The 26,395-nt window shown below is 38.8% G+C and overlaps 1 protein-coding gene across 7 annotated transcripts in view; it reads left to right on the top strand.

Moving 5' to 3' along the window:
* The window catches only part of CASK (calcium/calmodulin dependent serine protein kinase), a 188,578-nt gene extending 168,605 nt beyond the window's left edge, over positions 1-19,973 (top strand). For 4 of the 7 annotated variants that reach the window (XM_066545497.1, XM_066545494.1, XM_066545495.1 and 1 more), the window contains 7 exons: positions 501-697; positions 1,929-2,044; positions 6,852-6,932; positions 7,026-7,106; positions 8,535-8,737; positions 10,528-10,611; positions 16,291-19,973. In XM_066545497.1, coding sequence (XP_066401594.1) covers positions 501-697; positions 1,929-2,044; positions 6,852-6,932; positions 7,026-7,106; positions 8,535-8,737; positions 10,528-10,611; positions 16,291-16,467 — 939 coding nt within the window. In that variant the 3' untranslated portion in view covers positions 16,468-19,973. The remainder of the gene's footprint in view (positions 1-500; positions 698-1,928; positions 2,045-6,851; positions 6,933-7,025; positions 7,107-8,534; positions 8,738-10,527; positions 10,612-16,290) is intronic. The other 3 variants (XM_066545498.1, XM_066545496.1, XM_066545493.1) reach the window with 1 other exon arrangement.
* Positions 19,974-26,395: the final 6,422 nt, after the last annotated feature.

The following is a 26,395-nucleotide window of genomic DNA, read 5'->3' as shown; positions in this document are numbered from 1 at the left end:
CTGAAAAATATATTTTTTAATGTCTTAAATCTTAAAACTTCTTATTCTAAAGATCACTAATAAAGCCAAAGTCCTTTATAGCATCCAGTAAAATTTCCTGTCACAGAAAGTTTTAAAACATACCATGGGACTTCAGTTGGAAAATACATTACAGATTGAGTTGTAAGGTGCTGGCTTTTGTTCTGGGATGATTTGTGGTAGTTAATAACTGTTTGAGGGACTCCATGAGTTTATTACATTTTTGCTGTTCAGGTTCTATAGAATGTAGAAAACATGAGCTTTTGAAATAACATCATATGTCTCCATCATTTGCTGGAGGGGGCATTTTCATTTTCAACTATCACTTATGCTTTGGCACCTTCCTTTTTTATTTCTTTCTTTGCTTGTTGCAACCAATGTGTGTAGCTGCATTCACAGATCAGATTTCACCTGTTACTCTGAATAACTCTGAATAGCAGTGATGATACTGCAGTGTCTCTTATAAACTCTTCTTTTTCTAGATCTATGTAAGAGCACAATTTGAATATGATCCAGCAAAGGATGACCTCATTCCTTGCAAAGAAGCTGGCATCAGATTCCGAGTTGGTGATATTATCCAAATCATTAGCAAAGATGATCATAACTGGTGGCAGGGTAAACTTGAGAACTCCAAAAATGGTACTGCAGGTCTTATTCCTTCTCCTGAACTTCAGGAATGGTATGACTTAAGTTTTCTATAAAAATGAATTTAGTTTTGATTTTATTTCTGTCTTTCATACTTTTCATTTTTGGATAGTTAGCCTTTGAATTATTTTCTCTTTTTCTTTGTGTTTTTTTTCCCCCAAGTCTATATATTCATTCAATTTGAGTGTATTAATTTTTTTCTCATGTATGCATAGCAGTAAGGGTTACCTGCAATTTCATATGTGTGATTACATTAAAAAAATAAATTCCTGTGTTAATAAACATTGTGCTTTCTAGTATACTGTAGGAAACTAGGATTGAGGATGGCTACATGCAAATTGGTTATATAAGAGGGTCAAATTCATTTCTCTTTCAGCTTCTAATCAGGGGTTTCATTAGTACTGTGTACGTGCAAGTGCTGCAGGAATAGGGTTTTAGCAAGTTGTCAGGCAAAAAGGTCATTGAGGGAGTTTTAGGGTTTTCTTTCCTTTTCATTTTTCATATGAATGTCAAAAGCAGAACAAAATCACAGTGCTAGTGGCAGGTTCAATGAACAGCAGTGGCACTGAACAATGCAGAGCCTTTAAACAACCTCTTGCAAGAGCTGTTGATAAAAAATTTTAAATGGATCAGTGCGAATCCTGGGCCTTGGAAGGTGTGGCCATAACTCAGTAAATTTTAGATAATCCAGCCCAAAATGCTTCATCCAGGATTTGCTGTGTAAAAGAGCTGGAGTAGTGCACTGCTCCTGTGCTGGATAAGGGAGATTTTGGCAGAAGAGGGACAGACAAGAGGCAGACAAGACCTTTAGTTCCATGTCCTGAGCTCTGTGCCAGCCCTGTGTAAGGGAGGCACAATCCCCATTGCAGCAGGGTCCCTTGCAGTGCTCCACCCTAGAGATCAATTCCAGACAGTCCCCCAGCACAGCACCACTTGCTCTGCAGGAATTTAGACCATGGTGGTCATTCCAGACCTTGTGCTTTTCCCTTCTGATCTGCTGCAGAGTGGTCTGGATTCATCCCAGGAGCTGCCCTTCCTCCCATGCTCACTTCATCTGTGAGCTTCCATCATCTACCTCTAAGAAAATATTCTTACATCGTAGTACCCCTGTATATATATTCTTTAAAGTCATTAAAAAAAATGTTTTTAAAAGTTTTACTGTACTCATGTTCCATAAAAATGTCTTGCTTTTCTAAATGATTCTGTGCGGCTTTTTAAAGATCCTTGATTACAACAGAAAATGTTTTTTCTCCTCCTTATGTCAGGCGAGTTGCTTGTATTGCCATGGAGAAGACCAAACAGGAGCAACAGGCCAGCTGTACTTGGTTTGGAAAGAAAAAAAAGCAGTACAAAGACAAATACTTGGCAAAGCACAATGCAGGTATGAACAGAAAATGCAGGTATCTGTAACAGGTTACATTTTTTGCAGTTTAAGCCTTGCCATTAATTGTTCAGCTGGCAGTATTATATAAACCTAATGAGTTACTTAGGAAAATATAAGTAAAATTCTAGTTATGCCAACATTACTCTGCTTGCTCTTTGCTATTTAAGCATGGAGCTTAGTCAGTGAGAGGCAAGCTGCCACAAAAGCAGTGCATCATAGTATATCCTGATACTATTAGGGTTTATGTGTAAAGCAGCATTAGAAACAAACAGGATACGATTTTTGCAACCTATATTACTGTACTGTGCTCTACAACAGACTGTTCTGTAGCATCCTTGTTAATATGTATTTATAGTTACAGATTACATATGTGAAAACATCATGAAAGAGCATTTTTGTTGAAGTGGCACAGCTGGAAGTAGAATAAGAGCCATTGCATAGTCAGTGTGTTATTTACAGCTACCAAATAGAGCCAGCTGTGGAGGTTTATCCTCCTTGCAGTGATTCCTGCCTGAATCCTGAATCTGGGCTTCTGTTTGTGCCTGAATCCTGAGTTTGGGCTTCTCTTCTGAGTGCTGAAAAAATGAATTGTTTTAGAAAATTTTAGAAGTGTAGAGTAAGAGATCCTTGTCAAGCAAAAGTCATTATTTTTAGTAGTAAAAAAGACAGACCCTGTCATTTATGAGCTGAATTTGCTTCTTTTCTTCTTTTAATATAAAATACTTAATGTGCTGAAACTGCTTTTCAACACTTTTCTGTTGCTCCTGCTTTGGTAGCACATTCTGTGATGCTTATGTTGTTGTGGTCTCCTGAGAGACTTGCAGAGATTTTTATTAGAATCAGAATAGATACCTGTCCAAGCAGTGTAATGAAAGTATTCTATATTACATTAATTTCTAGGGGTTTTTTTTTTCAGTTGCCTTCTTGAGCACACTGATTAAACAATATAAATCCATATTTTCAGGTATTTCTCTTTACATGCACAATGTGTGCAGGATCAGAGCTCATAATGTGTCACTAATACAGAATATGTGTTTCCTTTAAAGTAATTTGGCAGTAAATTCGAAGAAAGCCTAAATTCTAAGACAGTAATTGTTGTTTATACTCTTTAAATTCACTGTTGCATTTAAGATGTTCACAGGTGAATATAAAGCTATTTGTTACCCTGAAAGCTTTCACAAGCAAAGATTGAAAGCTTTAAGTAGTAGGTTCCTTCCTTTTGCTGCTGTAACACCCTGCTTGTTCTAATGTTTCCCCCTCACTGCAGTAGCACTCAACCACATTTTAATAATTATTACAAAAGCTGTTGAGAGTAAACTGGATTTTATGAGCCAAAGCCTTTCCCAGTACTGGTATCATCTGCTCCCAGCACACATTCTCACAGCCTTGCTCCTCCCTTCACTTGTGGCCATGCTGTGAACTGGATCAAGAACAACCCAAAAAAATAATTGTTTATCTTTAGGGCAGGTACATTTCTTAATGCATCTCTCAATGCAAATACAGAACTGAAAATGTCTTGTGAGTAAGCAAGGCCTGCTACAAGGGAGTGAGCTAGAGGAAGGATAGCCAGGGAAGGAGGAGAAGCAGGCAGTACTGTAGGAGCAGACCTAGCTCAGAGATTTTCTATCAGTTAAATTCCTGAAAGGAATGTGCACTTTGCAGTCTTGGCATAGGGGGACATTTTGGAGTAGGTTGATGGCACTTTGATTCACACAGTTCACCTGCCTTCACCAGCAGTGTTGTATCTTTATTTGCTTTATATCTGAGCAGGTGCTTGCCAAGAATTAGAAATACCAACGTTAAAAATTGTGATAATGACCATAAAAGAAACTGTTCCCTTTAGAATGCAGCTTCCCCTTTCCCCTAAGTCAAAAAGTTAATGTAAGCACAGATTGAAATCAAGATTTCTTGTAGAAATGTTATTGATCTTTGTGTCCCTGAGGTACTGAAGGTAATGCCAGTAATATTCCAGGGAATGACATCAAATACAGAATATTCAATATTATGAATATTATTCATTGCTCTGGTGCTCGTGTGAGTTCAGGTTTACCTGAGGTGGCACTGAATTCACCAAATTCTCTGAAGTGCTGTGTCACATCCAGGATTGTTGGTCAGAAATATGGCAGCACTTGCAGCCTTTCAGTGCTTCTGTTTCACAATAAAAACCAGATCTTTTCTTCTGCTGGATCCAAAACAAGTATAATCATTGTCAAAATGTTGCTCTTACAGGGAAGTAGAATTTATTTCTCTTTTATTCAAGTATAAAACTAAATAAATTGATCAGCAGCCTGTAATCTATTTGGACTTGTGTGTTATTTTTCTCTTAGGGGTGAGACTGGTCTGGGGTGCTGAGAAATGACCCATTAAAATAATTCATAGTCAACTCAGATTTGTGTGGCCAGCTGATGATTTGAGAGCTGGTGTGGCATATTGGGATATTACTGGAAGTAGAATTGAGATTATTCTGCAAATCAGACATAGTTTATGAAGTAAACAGGAGATTATTTCAGTTACCTTTTAGAATTAGAAGCAAATACATTCTCCTTTGCAAGAAAAATGTAATCCTGTTGTTCTTTCCTCCATGCTTCATATTAGAGTATCAGGCAATTTCATGATCATATGTTTTATCAGTATAAAATCAGTTTTAAACCAAAGCCCACAGAAAAAATGAAATATCTTTTCCATTATTAGATTCACTGACATTTTTATAAATGCTCTAGAGATATGCTGCAGTGATATCCAGATACATTTTTCATTTATTTTGCTGAAAAGTTATTGCAGGGCTTCAGAAAAGAGAACATTCCAGAACTATGCTCGATATTATGCATAATGTAGAAAATTGCCAAGCTTTTATAAAATATGTTTATCATTTCTTAATGTGATTTATTTGCCTTGTGTTTAGACTATTGCATGGTAAAGTTTATTTTGTGCATATACTTTTTATTTTACTAATATATTACAAGCCATATCTCAATGACCCCTGTACATTTTTCATGCTGTCTTACTCCCAATGGCCTCTGTGCATGTAAGTAACCTGTCAAGTGACAATGCCTCTTTATTTGCTTCTTACTGTTTCCTTTCAAGAACTCCTTTTCTTTTATCAGCTAGTAACACAGAAGCATTGAAGTTCAGTCTTTAGTGTGCCCTGTATTCCTCCTATCTTTGTATATTAAGAAATTAATCATTTTTCTTTTGCATTTGAGAACCCCACAATCATTAGTTAAATCCATGTAGACTGAGACACATTTTCTCCATGCTACTACTTTGTGATGAAGGCATTAATATGTGTCACTTCTGGTGTTTGTTCCTGTTGTTTGTATCTAACATAACATGGCTTTGTTCAAGAAGAAAATAAAGGATTGATTTCTTTTTTAATTATTATTTTTCAATGGAAAAAGACACTTGCAGGCTTAGGTGGTTAGCATGGTAAAGCTGTTTAATGTGTTGTAGATCATTATTATGAAATGAATTACTGATTTGTTTAAATAATGTGAAGTTGCAAAAAGGACAAGAGTAATAATTCCATTGTGGAATGAAAGAAAAATATGACTAAATTCTTGCTTGTAGTATTTGGGGAAAGGTTGAAAGAGATTCTTCTTTAGGATGAAATTCAAAATGCTTCAAATGGACTAGGAAGTTTTCCTATCTGTATCTTTTCAAGGCCTTAAAGAGTTGGGTGTGTCAATTGGCTGATTTGTGTAGCTTCACCAAATTGAAGCCATTGGACTTTCTCAGGTGAAAAGACTGCCATCAAATTGAAAAACTGAGAGATAGCCACACTCATCCTAAAAGATGGATTGGATATAGCTGAGGTGGATACACCACTTAAGCCTTGGAAACACTCAGAGAGAGATTCCATAGTTGGGATGGAGTCTCTCCTGCCTCCTTTTCATAGCGTGCAGAAATACAGAACTGAAAACTCTTGTTCATTATTCTGCTCCACAATTGCTGGTTGCTGCAATCTTTACAAATATAAATAACTGCCTCCTGCCTGCTTCTCTCATTAGAATTCAGCAGGAGTAACCAGAGATGATGTGTTGCTGGGCACAGGAGGAATAAGCTGTTATTAATGAACAAAACTTGATTTGTCAATCACTATATTCCCTGGCAATTGACAACAGATTCATAGGCATGCTGGAATTCATCCAATTTCAGCTGCAGTTGAAATGATACCTGAAATAATACTTTTACAATTTTTCCCTAAATATGGTGGAGGTTCTTTTCTGTAATGCCATCACTTCTCATTAGAATTCTTCATTCTTTCACAAGTTTTAAAAGCATGTCAGTTTAATTAGCACGTGTGTTTAAAGAGAACTCTAATTACAAGTAAGTGGTGTGGTTTGAAAGAATAAATACCACAAAGTATTAACACTGTGCATTTCTCATAGATCTTGTTAAAACATTATTATGAAAGTATCCCTATCTTCAGTGTAAATAGATGTTCTCATATTGTATTCATGTCGGTCACTGTCCACAAATTTTTCTTTAGTATTGCTATTTCTCAGGAATGCAAACGTGAATGGCATGCTGTTCTAGCTGATTTTTGTGGTCTGCTGAACACTGCATGAAAGGACATGCAAACTTTGCTGAGCATCTCAGTAGCTTTGTTACTGCTCTTTACAGTTTCTTAAATGAACACTCTTGTTAAAATTGCATAAGGAATGAATGGTTTTATTTTCCATAACATGTTACTTTGTATTATAAATCTAAATCTTGATAAAATTTTAATTTGTAGCAGAATTAGTTGTCACCCTTCATATTGCCTTTTTTTTCTTATCCTTTGGGGCTTTCTTTTGTGTTTTAGTGTTTGATCAATTAGATCTCGTCACATATGAAGAAGTAGTAAAGCTGCCAGCATTCAAAAGGAAAACACTAGTCCTACTAGGTAATTTTCAGTTACTTTTCTGAACATAGCATCATAGCTTTGAAGCCTTTCTGGTGGAATATTTCTTAAATTATTTTTTGTGTTGTGGCTCAGGTGCCCACGGTGTGGGAAGAAGACACATAAAAAACACGCTCATCACAAAACACCCGGACAGATTTGCTTACCCCATTCCTCGTAAGTAGCAGGGCTCAATGTGCTGCAGAATTGTTTGTGTCCTCCTTGGCAACACCCTCCTGCTTCTACTGCCTGTGTTCAGCTCAGCTGAGACAAATCCTGCCTTGAAGGTGGGAGCTGTGTAGGATTGGGCCTGGTTCTTTTGCTTTCGCAGAGGGCAGGGTGGAAAGCAACACCATTTTTGCATCAAATATTCCTTACTGTTCACAAAACTTCTTGTTAAACCTACTTCTCTCTACCCCAAATTTGTGTTAATTTAGAATGAAGGATAAAAGTTTTCTCGTTTTTAACTGTATCATTCCCATGAGAAGAAGTATGAGCTGGATTTAGAGGGAACCTGTAGTGTTTTAATTACTTCACACAGCCAAGTCTTAAGGACTGGTATTGCACTAAAATAGTTCCAGGTTTCCAGAAAACACAATTAATTTCACTGCTTGCCAGTGGGTTGTTATGAAGAGCACAGAGGTGTTTTCCATTCATGACAATCTCTATGAGTACCCTGCAGGAACTGCAGATCCCATTTCATGATCTCTTGGAGATGCATCCTTTGTCCTCAAGCTGAGCACACCAAAACAAGAGCATCCAGCCCCTACCTGTCCACTCTATTTCAGACTGACCTCAGAAATGCCATACATGGCTCACAAGTGACATTCATTTCATTTTCTTCGCAGAAAGTAGTGATTTTATCTGCAGATGCTTTTAAAATGGACTCACCTATTACCATGGTGAGCATGCCTTAGGTTGCCTGCATTAGGTTCCTGCTCTGTGGAGTCTCTGAAATTGTTTCACTGATTTTATAAGACAAGATGCATTTTCTGCATCCCTTTACAAAACCATGGTGTAGTAGGTAGCTTTTGAGATGGGTCTTAAATTGGGTTTAGAGGAGTTTAGAAGAATGTTTTATGAAGAAATTACCTGCATACTGAAAACCAGATCAAAAATATCAGGTCAGGCACAATGGCAGTTAATTGTAAAGATTAGTAGTCCATGCTTCTCTTACCACAAGTCTGTAGAAGCAATATTCAAAAAGTATGTTATTCCTTAGGAGCTTTTACTTCTCTTGACCACAGGTAATCAGGTTTTTAAACAGTTTTTTAGACTTATCCTTTTCTCACTCATAAGAACCTCATAAAAATTTAAAAAAAAAGGAAAAAGTAGAAATGTTTTTGGGACAGAAGGGGATTTAGGAGAAATATGAGTATCTTAAGTTCAGTAGACCCTAGGGACTCCACTGCTGCTTTTTCCAACACATATCCCTCAAACTCCTTCTCTTCCCAGTGCCTGTCATTCTGACTGCCTCATCCTTCATTGCTCTGTGTGTGATCTGACAGGTTCAGTTCAGTGAATAAGCATTGATAAACAAACAGAAAAGAGAAGCCACATATAACGTTAATATTGCTCCTGTACTAAAATATTTTGTATTTTCAGACACAACCAGACCTCCAAAGAAAGATGAAGAAAATGGCAAAAATTACTACTTTGTATCACATGACCAAATGATGCAGGATATATCAAACAATGAATATTTGGAATATGGCAGCCATGAGGATGCAATGTATGGGACAAAACTGGAAACAATACGAAAGATCCATGAGCAGGGACTAATTGCAATACTTGATGTAGAACCTCAGGTAACTAATTAGAAGTGTATAAAAATGGGACTCATCACAAATCCTTCAACCTTGTTTCATTGAAATGTTTTTATTGATTGCACACTAGGTAAGTGCTGCATAAAGTGATGTGAAACAAAAATCCTTGAACCACCAGGATATCAATCTGGAATTCTGGTAATCATATGGTTAGAAGAACACAGAGGAGAAAGAAAAAACAGGCTCTGAAGAAACACTAATAGTTTATTTATTCATTGTAGAAAATCTGTGGAAAATTCTGATACATTTCATTTGAAACATCTGTGCAGTCATTACTTTCAATTCACAGGGATCTGTTTATATGTTTTGTTAAATGAAACAACATGGATATAGACAGTTGTGATGTTCATATTATTCTAGCAGATGGAAGGAAATGGGAGGAAGAACAAAATTGTGACCGGGGTTATCTACTTAAATTTGCTGATTTGTTTCTTCTTTGTAAATGGATTCAGGAAGTTCAGATTTTTCTAAGAATTTCACAACAGAAATGAGATACCTGACTAAATTATTTTAAGAGAGTTCAGAGTATGATGGTGTGGTGGTGTTCTTAGAAATAAAATCCCACATTTAACAGCATTCAGGGAGAGCAGCATTTATAATTAGTTTAAATGGAGCAGCTGTTAACAGCACACTCTTTTGATAAACTTTTTCAATATGCATTATTCAAGAGCTGTACAATTCTCAGAAGAGATTTTAATCTTTGTTGGAATATATTTATATTTGGTGAGTGCTGCCTTTGCCACATTTCCTCCAGCTCATGTCCAGCAAGCCACTTTACTAACCAGCTTCCTCCTTCATCCATCTCAGCTCATTGAGGCCAACCTGTTTGTGGATTTATTCCTGGTTCTCTTACACCCCTTGCCTGTTCTCCCTTGGGCACTCCTATGGATTTTCTTGCATTTCAGTTATGGGGCTTGTCTCTTGTTTGGAGCAGGTTGGGAGAGGTGAATTCCTGTTGGTGGCAGCAGAGATGAAAACCTTTTAGCTCAGGAGAGGGTGGATTATGGGGGTTTTGTTTTGTTGGTTTCTTTAAAAAGAAAAAGCTTTGGAGAAGACAGGAAATCAAAAGACCAAACCCAGAGTGACCTTTAGCAGTCTGACTTTATCTTGTCCATCCCTTTGCGTTCAGCTGAGGTGTTTAACCCACTGTCCTGCACGTCAGTCCAGCCCAGGTCTGTGACAGAGTGTCACACGTGGCAGCTCTGTGTCACTCAGTTCATTAAGGCAACTCTTTAATGAGAACTCTGCTCTTTTGCACAGATTTGGTTCAGGAGATTGGAACTGTATTTATTGCATTTAGTGCTATGCTCAGTTTTTAAACACTTAAAACTTCTCACATCGCATTTTTTTTTTAAATAATAATTTTATAATAATAAAATTTATACTCTAATCAATATTCTGAAACACAGTTGGCTCTTTTCCCTATTTATAGTATAGCTGATTTTTTTTTACATGGTATTTCATCAGTCAGTTTAAATGTAAACAGAATTCCACATTCTTTGAGAGTGGGGAGAGGCACTCTGAAAATACTAAAGCTTTTACTGTCTCATAAACTCACTTTAATTAAGGATAAATACATGTTTTGACCACCAAAAATATAAAATAATAGAAAAAGTTAGGTGTCTGTATTACTAAGGTCTTGACTCCAATTCAGTTAAAACAAATCCAGCATTGGTAGATCATGAATTTGTGTCTTTTGCTTGTGTGACTAAACTTACTTCACATTGATTGTTGGAGATTTCCTCTAAAGTATCTGATTTTTTTTCCCCTAGGCATTGAAGGTCCTGAGAACTGCAGAGTTTGCTCCTTTTGTTGTTTTTATTGCTGCACCTACGATTACCCCAGGCATTAATGAGGTATGGCACGTGTCAATCTGATGTCCTGGCAGAGACAGAATTAAGGATGAGGTTCAAATGTGCAAATCAGACTCTTCAATTGTTTCCTTGTTTGTAAATGAAGAGGCAGAAAAATAATTGAATAAGGGCTTTATTAAGTTGATTGACATACATTTATTGTTTATGAACTGATAATTCAAAATGTGGGCTTCAAGAGGAAGGATCCATGTGCTGTATGCTAAAAGTACATTTCTTATATTTCATTCCCTGCTCCAGCTCAAAGATCCATTTCCAAATCATTGGCACAAATTACTCAATTGTGAGTTGCAATGCCAGCACTGATCCCACCTTTATCTTTAGCATTTTCCCTGCACAGCAAATAAGTATCAGAAATAGGCTTTGTTCATTTTGTCAGCTGCCCTCTAAGAACTGGAATCTTTGACCCCAGGGGTAATTGCTTGTGGAATGATGCTAAGTATTCATGGAAGTCCACATCATCCATTTCCTACTTAGTTTTTATAGGGTATCTGCTCTTGCTGCTCATTTCAGGGTTACCAAGCAATTCTGGATTTAGCTGACACTAACACAAACTCCATTTTCACAAACACCTTCCTTAAACCATGATATTAAAGTATTTAATCTGTTGGATTTGATCATGAATCTGTTCCAAATATCCTAGGTGTCTCCTTGATCATCAAAACACTAAGTCAGAGGCCATGTCACTACAGCAGGTTTCTATAGAAATGTCATTACAATATCATAAGCATGAAGCTGTGACATCACTGCAGAGGCTTGCAGGAAAGGAAAGAGCCAGACTTGCACATTTAAATGCAAATAACCTGCATGATTATTCAAACCAAAAGTGGAAAGTGAAGAATTTTGGCCTCAAGCTGGAATTTTACTGACAGCTGAGGCATTCTGCTAGTTCACTAAGATGCTTTAGTGAACTACTTTAGATCTCAATTGGAGTTTTGTTAGTTTTTAAGCACCGGTGCTAGAACAAGCAGTGAAAGAGGGACAGGAGGGGGAAGATGGCTCTGTTCACTTTCACAGCATTAAGTCATGTCATTTCACTGTGTCTTAGGGACCCACACCCTCATGGTACAACCCAAGAGTAAGAACAAAGATCTCTCAGCACAGCCCAGCTTGCCATGTTAGTGAATAGACACTTCATGTAACTGCTGGTGTGATGCTGGGAATCAGTACAAGCTGGATAAAATACTAGAATTTTGTCATCTACACTGAATTTTCTTTGTGTAAACAAATAGCATTGCATCAGGTACCCTGTAAAATTCACAAATGCTCAGGCTTGTTGCCTCCATACCTGCCTCAGCTCCCAGATAGTCTCTCCTTGGCCTCACTCATTTGCCAGTGGTACTTAAATTTTAATCTTCCAGCTGTAGGATGTAATACAGAGATACTTGGGACAGTTCATGTGAGAGAGAAAACTTTTTCCCTCATCCACTGGGAAGAGAACAGAAATGTGCCTTTTATAGTAGTGGTGGGGAAGTACTTCATGCCAAAGAATTAGTAGAAGTAAAATACTGTGTTTGTGCTGTAAAACCTGTTTTAAGCCCCTGTGACAAAAGTCTCTGTGCCCACAGAGTTTCACCCAGGCACATGAATTGGTGAGCCAAGGCCACACTTACAAAACATGCTAATTTAATTTAATTAATCAATTAAAACTAAGGAAAGGGAGGGGCAGGCAATGGTAATAGCAATAGCCCTTACCCACACACAGAATCCTGTTTTCCAAGGTTTTCTGGGCAGATAAGCAAAGTGTGTCTGTGTGTAGCAGCCTGCAGGGCAGCAAACAAGGGTGAAGTGTGTGTGTTTCCTATTTCCCATTCATGCTTCCTTTTTGAAAGGTTCATTTGCATAATGAGTGTCCCTTTCTGTTGATCCTCTTGCCCTGCCTTGTTTTATTTGACTTGCACTTTTTGAGAACGCTTCTGTAATGACTGTCCTTTTTTCCCCTCCCCATGTTTTCTTAAAATTCATCTTTGCTTTTCTTTTCATTTCCTGCATTCGTACTAATTGTACATAGCTGCCAAAATGGTGCAGAAAACTGCCTGTAAGTACCAGCTAGGGGATCACAAGGTAGCCCTGGTTATTGCAGTAGTTCTAGAATGTAGACGTGCTTGTTCCCATGCAACATTACTTTTGCCTTTGGAGTCAAAATTTAATATAATAATGACTTTTGATATCTGCACTAAAATTATCTGCTAGTGAAAAGAGAGGCTATGGATTAAAAAATATATTCTTACAGATATATATCTGAACTCTGTGGTAAAACCAGTGCAGAGTCCTGATCCTAACAGTGTCTCTCTTGAGACACTTGATGATGCTGTCAAAGACCACACAAAGTGTCTCAGTTATTGAGGCCCACACAGCAAGTCAGGAGACAAAATATTGTCATTTCCAGTGGATGTAGCCATGCACCCTGAGCAGAGCTGCAAAGCACAAGAGCAATGTTAATCATACAGGGAATCCCAGAGTGCCCCACCTGTCAAATCACAGAGGAAGTTTAAATCTGATGGTTGTTGTGCTAAAACAGAGGAGCATGCATCAGAAAACCTTGGGGTGGTTCCTCTTTCCTCCAGCTGTTCCTACCTCCTTTGCCCAGACAGCAGCAAAGAGATCACAGGCTCCATTTGTTTGATGTAAACCTTTTGGAGCCAAATTCTTCAGACTTTTAGCTGTGCTTCCTCCATTCCTACAGCCAAACAATAAAAGGAATTTTTCTTAGTAAGTGTGGAGCCCACCACCTGTTTAAATTGTAAATTTCTTTCTCTTGAAGCAAAACTGGCAAAGGCCTGATGGTGTTTACACCTTGTCCACAGCCTTAGAAGGGAATATTAGTAATTTTTTGGGCTGGGCTTTGATTGCCACAAGTGGCAGCTGTTCTGTGTATTTTCAGGCCAAAACAACCCAGTCCTTGGAGACTGCAGGTGCCACTGGTGGCTTTTATGTACATGAACATTTCATTAATGAAGCCATGTTTAACTCCTTTCAGCTGTGGTGGAAAAGGAGAGATTATGAAAGTGAATTGAATTAGAAAGAAAAAGTCTGATCCAGTAATGGACACACTGCAACTAGACCACCTAAAATTCCTATTGCACAAGAGCTGAGGGAAGAAGGAGGTGCAGATGTTGTGCTCCCAAATGTTAATTTCTGAAGCTGTGGCCATTCATTTTTCTGCAGCTCACTGAACATTTCGATAAATATCTTCTTTCTTGACACTATTGACAGCACAACTGCTGAAGAATTTCCTTCTTGGAACATAAGCTGGGATGTTCAGTATGCAAAATTTAATTAAGACATTTTAGAGAAATTGAGAGGAACTTACTACAGCAAATACTTTGATTACAGCTAGCTTCAAAGATGAATTTTGGTATTTAGGTCTTGCAGACTCAGAGAAAACAGCGAAGTCTGACATGCACAAATAGATACTCTATCACAAACACAGGTGAAAGTTAGTCCCAAAATGAAACAAAAATCAAGAGCTTTGTCTCTTTTCCTTTTGCTGAGCTTAGGAAAGTTTGAACCTATTTGAAACTTATGGCAATGGCTTATCCCAAGCTTACCACTATGCATTAAAGTATATGAAAGAAGTAATGTATTACATTTCCAGCAGGCTGGGAAATTTAGATATTCCAAAATAAAGACCACTTTGATCGCAGTAGAGTTGGATCTAGGAGAAGCAAAGTCAGAAAAATCCTGAAATTTAATGAATTTTTGAAAGACTTAGTTTAGTGGAACCTGTGTGAGCAATGTAAAGTTTACCAGCTCACTTTTTTTGAGAGAGCTGTGAGGTTTTCAGATTTTCATTGTTAGTCACAGTAGGATAGATGCTGTAGTGAGAAAAGTCCATATCTGTAGGTAAAAGTAACATTGATGGGAAATCTGAATAATAATTCAAAATCTGCATAAGAACTTAACAGTTCTGAGGCTTCCAGGGGCTTCTCAGGTACTTTTAGCCCTGTGTCATAGATCAAAAGTCTTTTCAAGGTGCACTATGATTTGGACAAGACAGACTATAAATACAAAATTAATCTTAGCTAGATACATTTAAAGCATTGAAAATAGTCTGCATGACAAGTTATTGACCTTCCTTTGTAGGTTAATTTAAGCAGGAAAGGTTTGATGCTCAGCTGATACAAATTGATGTCTCTTTTGGAATCTCTGAGAAGTTGGAAGTTCACCTGACTAGGATTTTGGCTTAAAGACACTGGGCCATATGAAATAGTCCACAAAAATAATTAATACTAGTGTTAATCCACATTGTTCTCCTTTTTAATAGCATAAATTAAATTTGGACACACTGGAATTTTCTACAGAAGTTCCAGGAGTAGTTGCTGGTGGTGCATAATGGCCCATACAGGGAACATCCCTTGTATAGAAATGCAGGTGAGGAGTATTTGCCTGACTTGGAAGGAAATTTGTAATAATTTTCAAGTGAAGACAAGCACACCACACAGCCCCCTCCCCATTTGAGGCTGCAGCTTCAGGAGAGAAGCAGAACTGTAACTCTGGCAGAGAACTTCTCCTCCAGAAGTGGCTGGTTTCATTGCAGCAGGGAAGGAGAACTGTCTCAGAGCAGGTTGTTTCCTTGAGGGGACCTGAAAGCTCTTGTTCCACAGCTACTTGCCACTGCAATTACAAATACTTGGGAAACTGAAACAGAAAAAAAAAAAAAAAAAAAAAAAGGTGAAGCTCATCTTAACAGCTGGATAAAAATCTGTTTCCAGAATAATTTCTAGTGACAAAGCTGTGGGCACTGTGTCTGTACTTCTGCAGCCTAAACCTCTGTTTAGCAAAGTGTATCCCAGCTGATTGATCAAGTAGAGTCAGCCTATGGATGCTGCAGAGCAGCAGGAGTCACTTTGCACCAAATTCACCCCAAACCTGTGGGACAGGAAAGTCTTAATTGCTTTCCTGTGACTATTTCAAGGTTCCTGAAAACAGCAAACGGGTTTGTTGGGTTCTTTTTTAATTCATGAGGTAATTTGCAGGAAGAGAATTCGCACTTACAATTGCTGCAGAGCCATGGGAAGAAGCCTTTTGCATCCAGCTGCCTCAGCAGGCAGACCTTGCTAACAAAGGTCTGATGTCCAGGGTGCCTGGTTCACCTCCAGCATCTCCCTCTGAGAGGGGCTGGAAATGCCCTGCTCTGGGACAGAAACCACAGAGCAGTGATGTGGAGTGAGAACTTCCTCATCAGTAAATTGTCATTGAAGGAAGCAGACCCAGAGGATTGGTGTGGAACAGAAAACATTACCAAAAGTGGGAACAGCTATTCCTGACAGCCTCTCCCCCTCCTCCTGTTTCTCACATTCTCACGGGGACATAGGCCCAATAGCTCTTACTTGTGTACCAGGTCTGATTTATTCACATGTGGTCTCCATTGCTGCTTTTCCAAGCTTTCATCCTCTACCTTGCTTTTTTAACTCTAGAGCTGTGTTTGTCTCCCAGAACGTCAATAACCGAGTGCTGTTTGAGTGTCAGCTTCCAGAGGGAGCTGTGCCCTTTCTCCCATGTGATTCCCATAGCTGTAGGTGGGAGAGCTAAAGCACCTCAACTCCCTGAGGCCTTTTTGCCCATTTCCTTCTCAGCTGAGGAGCTCTTGTGGGAGAGCATGAAAGAATCAAAAGAATCCAACTTTTGTTTTCTCCGTTTTCTCTCCCGGCCGCCGCACAGGATGAATCCCTTCAGCGCCTGCAGAAGGAGTCTGAGATCTTACAGAGAACATATGCACACTACTTTGACCTAACAATTATCAACAATGAGATTGATGAAACCATCAGGCACCTGGAGGAAGCCATCGAGCTCGTGTGTACAGCCTCCCAGTGGGTCCCAGTCTCCTGGGTCTACTAGACCAGGAATGAGAGAATTGAGGGAAAAAAAAAAACCTGTCATTACTGGGAACCACCTCATACATGGAAAACCTCTTCGTTATTGACCTTGTGTCAACAGGTCTTGGCCCCTAGAGACTACCTAGATGTAGTGTGACCTAAAATATAATTATTGTCATGTCCGAATAGATAGGAGGAGGGGGAAAAAAAGATGAAACACTAATTTAAAGAGACAGTATCTTTTTTTTAATCATTTCTCCTAAACTTTAATAAAATGTATCTTTAAATGTATGTACTATTCAGTCTTTTGGAATGTTATATTTTTGGAAATCATAGCTTTTTATTTCAAGGGCCCCTAAAAACTGCACAAAATAGATGCTGCTTTCTATAATCTATTTTAATAGTAATAATAATATGATTCTGTTACCTTAACTTGGGGGTGGAACACTACATTCTTTTTAGAGTCTGATTTTATGGATTGGAATACTTTGCTTTCCTTTATTTATTTGAAGTAATTAGTCTAGTGGTTACAAAACAAATTCATAAATTTTAAAGGCCTTTTTTTTTTCCATGCTTTTTTTTTTCTCTCCTAGGCTAGTATTTTTAAGTACTTTTTTGTGTAACATCCAGATAATGTGATACTGTCTCTTTGAAGAACTCTGTAAAAGTTTTAGAAATTTGAAATTGGGTCTTGACTCTTAATGCATGTGGACAGTCGCAAGCGTTCATGCCGTTGGTGTATCTGTGTTGATAAAACCTGTAATCTACAGCAAAGTACATTCCGTTCATGGGAACACGTACCCAAGGGAATAAAGCAAAATATTATTCTGACTAAGTTGTAAACCTATGCACATCCCTTGCATTTTGGGCAACTTTCTAAAAAAAAAGAAAAAAAAAAAGAAAAACTGATTTTTATTAATAATAATCATGTAGTGAAATGTGTTTGTAATTTTGTCTCAATTTAATTTGTTGTAAGGTGGGAGGGGGCAATTACTGGTTTCACCATTTCAGATCTGTGTTGTCTGAGAGTATTAACGTTTTAATTAAGTTGAAGCAAAGAAATGCTGATTTTTAATATGTATGTAATTGTTTAAAGATGCACACATTTTAAAAGAAAATACTGTGCAATGAAGAAACCAGTTTAGACATTGCGATAAACTGACTATTCCAAAAGACTCATCTAAAACAGCCCTGTAAATTCCTTTAAAAATGGTAATTGACTCTACAGTCTGACCAATTTTTTTTTATTTTAAATATACTTCCTTTTATGTGTTCAACAATTAAATGCTTTTGGGTCCTTCATTTCATCACAGGGAGTTTCAAGAGCAAATCAGTGACTCGTGCAGTGGGGAAAAGTGTCTTCAAGTCTTTAAGGGAAGCCTTTGTAGGAGCTCAGCTTGCAGTCTGTCCCAGGGGCTCTGCTCCTCCTGGATCAGCACAGGCTTCCTTCCACAAAGCTGGAATTAGGGCAGAGCCAACTGAGAAAGTGTAACCATGGATGGACCTGGCACTTCATTTTCCTTCTTGGTGCCCTTGCTGGCCCACATGATCTGAATTTTCTCTGAAAATGGTTAAAGGCAGCAGGCATTGCCACCTCTTTTTAGGTGTCAGAAGCACACTGTTCCTTAAAATGACTTCTCCTCAAAGTTTGGTTGGCTGTGCTGTTGTACAATAAGAATTTTAGTGTTTATATTTAAATGATACAGCGATACAGGATTTTTCCTCACAGTGGAACTTGCAGCTGGAGTTGGTCTGGGGGCTGTTCCAGTTGTTTGGGACCATTGCATGTGCAATCAGAAAAGGGTTCTCAAGGTTGAATCTTTCTCACAAGGGTAATCCTATTGCTAATTTTCTCCTGCTGACTCCTTCTGCAGGTTGGGTGGTCAAATATGTTTACAATTCTTGTAAAATCCACAGCTGCAATCTCAGTCTGGCTGTGCCTCCTCCCACCCAGCCAGGGCAGGCAAAGGTGTTTATTTCCTGCAGCATCCAGAGCCTGGCTTGCAGCCCACAGAAGGGAAATTCATCCATCACTTCACCCCACCTGCTGAGTGCCCTTAGTGCCACAGCTGGAATCACAGTTCTGTGGCTGCATCCCAGAACAAGAGCTGTACCTGAATCCCTCGAGTTTGTGGTTTTGTGGGAAGGAAGGAATGAGAGAGTCACGTGGAGGGAAGCAGGGGAGCTGTCAGAGGAGTTGTAGGTGCTCATCTGCTCTGGTTTAGCCCCACAAGGAGGGGATGGTGCGAACTGTGAACTATTCAGTGAGTAAGAGGTAATTTTTCAAGTAGCTGTGTTGTTTAGTCCTGGTGAAGCATAGCTGGTGTCCTGCAGGCAGCTGTTGCAGTGGTGAGTCCATGCTGGCTGAGCTCATGGAAGTGAAAGGGTTAATTCACTCTCAGAACTACCTCTTTTCCCAGCAAAGCACAAAGATGGGAAGACCTACTGAAAATCAAGCAGTGGAGTGTTTCTGATGTTAGAAATACAAACTTCTCTGGTGAGCATTGGTGTCTGACTTCAGTGACATGTTTTTCATCTCAAATGTTTATTTAAACAGGTAAAGTAATTTTGATAATTCAAGTATAGTCCATCATAAATGTTTTAACTACACTTTGACTCTGTTAATGTGAATTTCTTGGAGTTCTGTGTATCCAGCTCGTAAGGAAAGAAATCTCACAAAGCCCATGAGGGTGCTTCTGCCTTATGTAGATGACAATAAGTAGTGATTTGATGTAATTAATACCTTTTCTTCTCTTAAGTGGAACTACCATTCAGTTAATGCTACACAGTAGAAAGATTGACCTGGAGAGCTTTGTTTCTTTTATTACTCTATAACCTTTTATCAAGAGACAAAAACTGTAAAGCACACACTTAGCATCCTCTCTTGCCTCCTCTTTACCACAGTCTGTTTTCCTTGGAGCCTTCAGTAGCAAAAGATTAAATTGGAAACCCTGCCTAGGCTTTAAGTTCAGCAGATCCAAAGCATACAGTGAGCTCCGTGAGCAGATTTCAGCACAGTCCCAGACAGAGCAAGCCCAGGACTCCTCAGTCTGTCCACTCCTCCCACCCTGCTCAAACCCTTCTGAATGTTTCTGTTGTTTGTGTGGTACATAGAGGGCAAAATTCTGCAGAAATTGAGCTGGAAGCTTCACCTGCATGGGGAAGGCTCCTGCAGGTGCAAAGCTGGTGTTATAGTTTGTTGTTTTTTTCAGTCTCCAAGTGGAGAAGGGTCCTCCTGGTACTGTAAATATCACTGCATAATTTGGAGCACCACATGGACTTCTCTAAATTTATGCTGAATGTGACCTCAGAAGCAGCCCTGGGATTGGGAAGAAACAAATATTTCTGTTTGCCCCTTTTATACTTTATTTTTGTACAGGGGCTCATAGATTTGTAAAGAAAACTTGACCTTATCAGTATGCTGCCTCTCAGTCTGACTGATGCCTGTGATTTCAAGGTGTTAAGTTGGTCCAATAAATGTTCATTAACCTCTGCTTCCATTTTACCTAATAAAAGTACACTAGGTTACTCAGTGTCTCAGAGTGGTAAGATTATTGCATGGAAATGGTAGCCTAGCTTAGACTCCTGGCCACTGCCTGATGGACATCCTTAATCTCATCACTAAACCCAAATTCTTCCATGTGTTCTAGCAGTGGTTTTCTTTTTCTATGGTTTGGTGAAGAACAATGCTGTGCCATTCACCTCTGAAAGCAAACACCACTACCTCCCTCAGAAACTTCATGAGGAAGGTTACTCAGTTGACTCTGAAAACACAAGAAGAAGGGGTGTGGCAACCTGAGCAACATTGGGCTGGTGTGCATACTCCAAACCTGGGTACCAGAGCCACTAGGAAAAGTTAAAGCACAGACTAAGCAGTATTTGTTCCATTTTTATTCTTTTCTATAAGGAAGTTATTTCAGAGTGCTGTTACGTAACGAAATACTTGGAAATGCTGCCAGAGCAGTAGGGTGCTTTGCAAATCTGCATTGAAATCCTAGATGCAAACAGTTCTGGCCCCATTCTCTTCCACTGCCAATAGTATTCAACAATTTTAATGAAGGCTGTTAGAGTTCAATTTTAGGCTTTAAAATACTTCATAGAAAAGGATTTTTGAAAGCTACAGAAAAATATATCTATTTCCTGACTATTATAGTAAAAAGTTACCTGTTTTTATAAGATAAATTGACAGAGGATGAGCTAAAGTAGGCACCATAAAAAGTCTGGCTTTTTATGTAAAGCATATTCATTTCCTTAATAGACCTGTCTCCCACACTAATTTCTTCTCACCTTTAATGAGCTCAGAGATAGACATAACTCTTACCAAGGAAACTGCTGCACATTATGTCAAATAGTCACATATAAATCAAAATATCTGCACAACAGGAAGCATGTCATTGGCCAACAGAACAGAAGTAAATTCTGAATAATTGTGCTTCATGTGTACACCATGGGGACAAGTGCTCAAGCTTAGGATAGAAGAGACTGTTTTTACTAATGCTACACAAAAAAATACAAAGCCACTTCCCACTTGTAAATGTTTGCAGTGTTTTGGGGTTTTTTGCTTGCTGATACAGTAAGTGCACCTATAGTAATTTCTACTTTCTTCCCCTTAAGTGATTTTTAACAATCTCCTGCTTTAATCCTGTGAAAGCTGGACTGAAGCAAGTACAAAAAGCTTCTTGACTCCTTACAATTTAGCCTCAGAGTTAAGCCTCTTTCTCAGACCTGTACATGAATAAATAATTAATTCTTACCTCAGAAATACATTTCTCAGGAAAGATTTTGGGCAGAAAGTTGATGGCCTCTCAGGTAATATTAACCTTTCTAAGCAAAAATAGTGGGAGGGGGGAGTGTTCATGCATTTCCATGCATCCTGCTGGATCACTTAGCAATTACCATAGGACAACCAGGAACATTAAATCTTTAAGAAGGCCACATCTCTGTGTTATTATTAAAATGTAGCTTGAGCCTCCATTGGTGTTGTGGAAGATACCTGAACTAGTAGCTGTATGCTTTAAAGAATTCATGGTGATCATTAGCAAAGTAATACTTGCAAATTCTCCCTTAGCAGCAGCCATAGCTTGCTTTAGTGTCTGCATAATGGAAACACCCATGAAGAAAGGTGGAATTTGCTCATTTTTAAGTGTAGCCCATCTCAAAGCTGGACCATGAGTCAGTGTTTGTCCATTGTTGGCCATCCAGGTGGAGCACTCATCATTCTTCCCAAAATGTAAATAGATGAAAAAGAGCAGAATTGCCTCATATTTGGGTCTGTCTGTGTTGCCACCTGCTTCCCCTCACAGTTACACACTCTTACAAACTTGATTTTATATTGCATTTTCCTACCAGTCAGAAAATGAGGTTTACCCTCAGTATTACTTGGCGTCCTTCACTTAAAAGGTCTCTGGAGGTTCATGTTCATCTCAAGCAGAGGAAACCTTCTGTGATCCATGGCACACACTGCAATGGTCTGGAATTCCAGTTTCCAGCAGGGAAAAGATGTTCCTACCCTCTAAGGCAAAGCTCTGAAAGGGCTGAAATGCAAGTGGAGCAAAATCTTACAATGACATCTCACTGCCAGCCTTCGTGACTTCACCCAGGGCTGTTTCAGCACGTGGACTGGGAAAAATGATGTGGTGAGACTCTGTGGCTGAGGTACCATGGGTAAAGTCAGACACTAGGAAAGAAACAGAGCAGGAAAGAAAGGCAGAAGAGAAAGGAGGACACAAAGAGCACTAAGCTGAGAAGGTCCCACTCTGAAAACCAAAGTGGAATTTACTGAAAAGGAAGGGGACAGAAATCAAGAATTCTGAAACCTTTATTTACTATCCAAATACTATTTCCTCCTTGTATCACAAACCTCCTCCTGGGAACAAGAGTCATCCAGCATGGTTTCCAGAAAGTGCTTGGTTTGAATGGATGTTGCAGGCTGCAGACACAAGGAAACACAGAATGACATTTTTCCTCCTCCTCCCAGCAGAGGACATGATGGGGCACTATTGAATATTAATCCCAATATTACCTGGTGGGACGTGCCTGGCCTCGTCTGGCCCTCACTGCTGGGCCAAAGGCGGCAGCTGTGGTTGGTGTTTCACCCCAGAGACACCTTTGGCCGGCTGGGTGCTGCAGCTGGGCACTCAGAACAAGTCCAGGCAAAGTAGGAACTCAGTTTACCTCTGGTGGAAAAGGTTCAGGTGACGGTGAAGAGAAAGGAGAGGATTCTGTCGTAGAGTTGTAATCCAGAGTTTTATTCCAGGATGACAGACCTCTGAGTGTGGTAACAGCTCCCAACAGAACCCCGGCCGCATGGTCCCGTCTCCTTTTAAGCCCCGGGGACAGGGGGAGGGAAGGGACAGGTGAGGGCCAACCAGGTGTGAGGAGGGGAAGGCTCAAGGGATAAAGACACTTGGAGAGGCCAATGAGCCCGGACCTGAGGGGCATCTTTTGAACTTCTGCCAACCACACCATGACCCTGCTGGAATGTTGAGATTGATGGACAGCTCTCAGCAGGAGGGCAGAGGGGAAAGGAGAGGCTGGCACACCTGAGGGGTTGGGATAGGTGAAACAGGAAATCACCCTGCAACAGGGCACCAGGAGAAAAGGGCAGCCCGGGTTTGCTCTTCAATGGGATGTGAAGAGGCAAAAGGGCTGGTGGTCCTGTTCCCTCAGTGAGGTGGGGGCTGACCCCAGACCCCAGGGTCACCTTCAGAGGTGCCTCCATGCAATGATCACTGGGTATTGAAGAGCAACCAGAATTAAAACCATGCAAAAAGTTGGTTTGATTTTGTGGTTATTTTGTGGATAAGGTTTTTTGTTTGGGTTTTTTTTTTTGAGAAAGTATAACAGGTATTACTGCCCTCTTTCAAAAAGCCACAAGACAGCTAAGGGAAACCTAAGCTTCTTGCTCAATAATTACTGTCATTCATTGTTTCAATTCCATACCAATTGTACAGTTTCTTAGAGTAAAACTTCTATTGTGTTAGCTACACTTCATGGAATTCTTCCCAATCACACAGTTTGTTTCAAAGGTCTTACTCTAACCACTAATATATTAGAGAAATCAGGGTTGCAATTTATTTTAAATCCATTTCGTATAACAAATTTGAAGTTACTGCAATGGATTTAAATAACTTTATATGTAAACAAAATTAAAAATGGATGGGTCTATCAGGTCTCTATTCACATCAGGAGCTTAATCTCCACTGGCCTTTAATAGGAGCAGGAAATTGCCTTAAGGAAAAGAAAAAAACTTTTTACAGAAAAGCATACATATGGAAATAAATTATGCAGAAAGTTGAACTAATTGAATATAAAGTTATCTCTTTTGGTTTCATTATAAAGCCTGTTTTGAGGCTTTTTTAAGGAAAAAAGTTAATTTAGTTATTTTTATTTAGATTAATTCTTTTTAATTATTTTACTGCAGATAATCGAGCCTGTTATCAACTAGCTGATCTTATTTTTCCTTTTTCAGATTTTCTTCAGATATTGGGTCTACCAGACTTAATTTTTAATGTATGCATTAGGTAATTCTGAACAATAAAAGAGTATTTTGAGACCCATAGCAGAAGGCAAGAGTTCATATGTAACAGAGTCAATTTCCCAGAGAATTGGTGCAAGCTCTGTCCCTGGAGGTTTTAAAAGGCTCACGTGGATGAAGTCCTGAGCAATCCAGCCCATGATCAGAGCTGACCCTACTTTAAACCTGAGACCTCCAGAGATCTCTTCCAACTGAATTACTCTATTAAAAAAATCTGAAAAAATCAAAACTATTACTCAGCTCAGTCATCTTCAGTTCATGTGAATCTTTGTGCCAACAAAACCACATAGATACAAAAAAAAGATATTTAGTTGTGATCAAAAAAGCACTTCAGTAGTATTCTACCAACAACTGTAGCAGAGAAAATCCAGTTACTGGAATGGGAGATTCCAGGTAATGGAATTTGTCTCCATATTTGTTTATATTTCATATACACAGGCAACTTTAATTATTCATATTTAGATTCTGTCATTAGATTCTGTCACATGCTACCACAAGTCAAATAGAGACTTGTTCAGCAGGTATTAAAATTTCACCCCAAAATTTTAAAAAATGCACAGCACTGTACTTCTTATACCAAAACTGACTAACTACAGTAAAAAATAAGAAATCCAAAACAAATCCACAAATACAGTAAAGCTCATCAAGAAAGGTCTACAAGAAGGGGGGGGAAAAGCAAGAAGTTTGCCTTTGCAAAAAAGATTTTAGAATATTTAAAGCCTTCATATTAAATTTGGAATAGAAATTAAGATCAGGTAAATGGGAGACAAAAAAAAATATCTATTTTCAGTGAACATATTAATGAAATCGACCTAATAAAACATAAATTAAATTCACTTTTTTTAAATAGCTGCAGGTAAAAAAGAAAGAAACTGGGAACTTCTCAAAGTATAACAAAGCATCTTAGATGCAAGTAAATAATTAGAGAATCAGATACTTTGTAAATTACACAGAATCAGGGAATCACTGAAGTTAGAAGAGACCCCTAAGAACATTGAGTCCAAACTTGGACATCATTATATCCAATAAACCTTTGCTCTCAGTGCCACATCCAGTCCCAGTGCTTAACCATCTCTTCAGTGAAGAAATTGCTCCTGGAATTGCCTGAACCTTGGTGCAGCTTCACCTCCTTTTAAAAAGAGTATTAACAACAGCTTTGCTGCTGACTGCTCTCTTTGGATCTGGCCAAGCCATGTATGTTGCTGCTTTTTTCAAAAGTTGTGTATATTATGGCCTGCTCTTTTATTTTTAATATCCCAATGTCACTGTATTTGTTTTATTTGCTATGGAAAAACTCTTTAAAAATAAACTAGGATAGTGAATTATTTAAAAGTGTTTGGAGGTAGAATGCCCAGCATTAGCCAGTCACTTTTCCCATAAAGAAAAATAAGTTTGTTCCTGGCATTAATAGGCATATTAACTGTGGTTAAAAGTGAGGCAGCAAGGCAATGGTAAAATATGTTACATATGCTCATTTTTTCTGTAGACTTCCAATATATTTGTAGTTTTCAAGAGATACCTAATCTTACTGTGAAAAACCTGAGCATTCTGAGCAGGTACCAAGCAATTCCAACTAACCCTGCTTGCAGGTAGGTCAGATTTTAGAACCTGACATGACAATAGCTCCAGGTGTTTCCTTGATAAGTTGCAGCTGCACATCAGAGCAATTCAGAGCTGCCAACCTAAACATGCCACTGGGAGATGAGGCTCATGTATGATGAGCCTGTTTAGGGAAATTCTTATCTGGAAAGATCAAGGGTCTGCAGCATGTGCCTAAAACCTTTAGAAGGTTTTCCTAAATTCCTTTAAAAAAACACTTTATAGAAAAGTTCTGTAGACACTTCATTCGAGTGCCCACAGTTGTGAAAACCCTGCTGCAGCTCCCATTGCTTGAACCAAGGGGGTTGTACTCAATGGTTTTAAGAGCTGATTTCCAACCTAAATGACTCTGTAACCAAAACTGGAATTACCAATAGGAAGTATTGTAATTGGAATTAAAGTTTATTTAAAAGTGAATAAAAACTGCTCCTTTTTATCAAGGGTGAAAGAGTCATTTGTGGGCTAATCCACTGGATGAATTTTCAGATGGCTTCAACACAATTGTCTGCTTTGCCTCTGCACAACCAACAGTTTCCTGAGATGAGTTCAGAGCAAGGGGATGAAATTACAGAAGCCCTCATCTCTCAACTAACTTAACTGTGGAGTGAGAGATGGATGGATTGTTGTGTAGAGTATTTCATTAACAAGCAACAAATATTACAGGTTGCAGTAATGTTACAGCACATACTACTGAATGCTGAAGAATCCACCCCAGGCTTATGCAGGAATAAAGTTGTTAAAACTTGGTCATTTTTCACTAAATTCAACAATTTCAATGTCTAAACATCCCCTTACTGTGCCTTACAGCCATTTT

Source organism: Molothrus aeneus, chromosome 2, assembly GCF_037042795.1.
Source record: "Molothrus aeneus isolate 106 chromosome 2, BPBGC_Maene_1.0, whole genome shotgun sequence".
Lineage (NCBI taxonomy): Eukaryota > Metazoa > Chordata > Aves > Passeriformes > Icteridae > Molothrus > Molothrus aeneus.
The sequence above is the reverse complement of the archived record's forward strand: the minus strand, read 5'-3'. Positions and strand labels throughout refer to the sequence as shown.